The 1432-nt window shown below is 52.9% G+C and overlaps 1 protein-coding gene across 1 annotated transcript; it reads left to right on the forward strand.

Annotated features, from left to right (window-relative positions):
• Positions 1-778: 778 nt before the first annotated feature.
• On the forward strand, positions 779-1343 carry NGA_0424600 (uncharacterized protein; the record flags this gene model as incomplete). Its single annotated transcript, XM_005853548.1, has 2 exons — positions 779-869; positions 1121-1343. Coding segments are annotated over exons 1-2 (303 nt in total), but the record flags the coding sequence as incomplete, so codon positions are not given.
• Positions 1344-1432: the final 89 nt, after the last annotated feature.

Genomic DNA, 1432 nt, shown 5'->3' on the forward strand with positions numbered 1-1432 from the left:
TCTCTAGCCACCCTACTTCGTCTCATGTGGTGAAGTTGGGTGAACCGAACTTGGGCTCTAAAGCATCGGTGTGCATGGCGGATGACCGACGCATTGGGCGGAAAAATACCCTGATCGTTCTTGGTCACAACTATGATAAATAGTTTTGTCTTGTGGTCGATACAGTTGTACTCATTTGCAAATGTACGACCTTTTTTTTTTAATATAACTCGTTGTCTGTAGCAAGAAATCAATCAGTTGTTATGATGAATAGGATGGGTCCCGGGGTCACCCACCTTTTTGCTCCTATTTCAAATAAAATAATCCCCCTTCCCTTCAGCGAAAAATAGGCCACGCGAGGTGTTCCACTAATGAAATAGTTTTATCTCAGCACTCTTGCCACAATTGTGAGCTCCGCTTTTCCATGATCACGTGCTGGCATTTCTGAGTGCAGGGGCTGGTCACGGGAGGTTTTGGTTCCCTCCTCTGTGCTGCATGTCGTCGAGGAGGTCTATCGTGGGGGGGCACTTGAACTGAGTTCAGCATTTTCCCGGTAGTTTACACATGTGACATGCATCTGAATGTATGGAAGCGCGATGCTGTCACTCCGGGTAAATTGATTGGCCTGGTGATGAACGCTACCTCGTCAAACGGAGTCTGTCTAGTCGTGCTATCCTTATGCCCATCGATCTCACCATTTCATTTGCCAACACACCTAAGATTGCAAGGGATAGAATTTCTTGTCGTCTTCTTGGAGGTCCTCCTTTTTCGCGCTGCCTCTTCGTTGTTCTCTTAATAGCTGAAGACATCATGATGTTCGGCAAGCGCGACCTGGGCTTGGCCCTTTCAGACAAGGTCGAGGACAACGTGCTCACGCACACCCATGACGAGTAAGTACATGGACGTTACACCCCAGAAGACCCATAAAATGTGCATGACAGACGACGAAGAGAGGTTGATACGGCAAAGGGAAAGAGGGAAACTTGCCGGAAGCCGCCGTACGTTCGTAGAGAGGACTGGGATATGCCAAAGTCGCGACAATCGCAAAACATCTGATGATGCGTGTGCGAGCATCCAAGTAGGTTGGGCTCTGTAACTTCCCTCATTGTATCCTTGGTCCCATTGCTCTTTCCATCTGTAGCACGGCCGCAGACGTGGGGAGTGAGGCCGCGCGTGCCAAACGGGATCCCACGCGCAAGATCCAGCGGCTGCGACCCGGAGAGATGCCTGCCTGGGTTGAGGCGGAGGAGGAGGAGGAAGGCTTTGCGAGGGCGCGTCCTTCTTCAACCGGGGCCGCGCGTGGTCCTAGCCGGTGGGAGGAGGCCAAGGAGAAACGTGGAGGGGAGGGAGGAGGGGAGGAGGAGGAGTACGTGCCCACGCGACCAGCACAGCGAGAGGACCGGAGGCTGTTGCGAGTGGAGCACGCGAAGAGGGCGGGGAGGGTCGGACGGGG

This window comes from Nannochloropsis gaditana (genome assembly GCF_000240725.1).
Source record: "Nannochloropsis gaditana CCMP526 unplaced genomic scaffold scaffold836, whole genome shotgun sequence".
Lineage (NCBI taxonomy): Eukaryota > Eustigmatophyceae > Eustigmatales > Monodopsidaceae > Microchloropsis > Microchloropsis gaditana.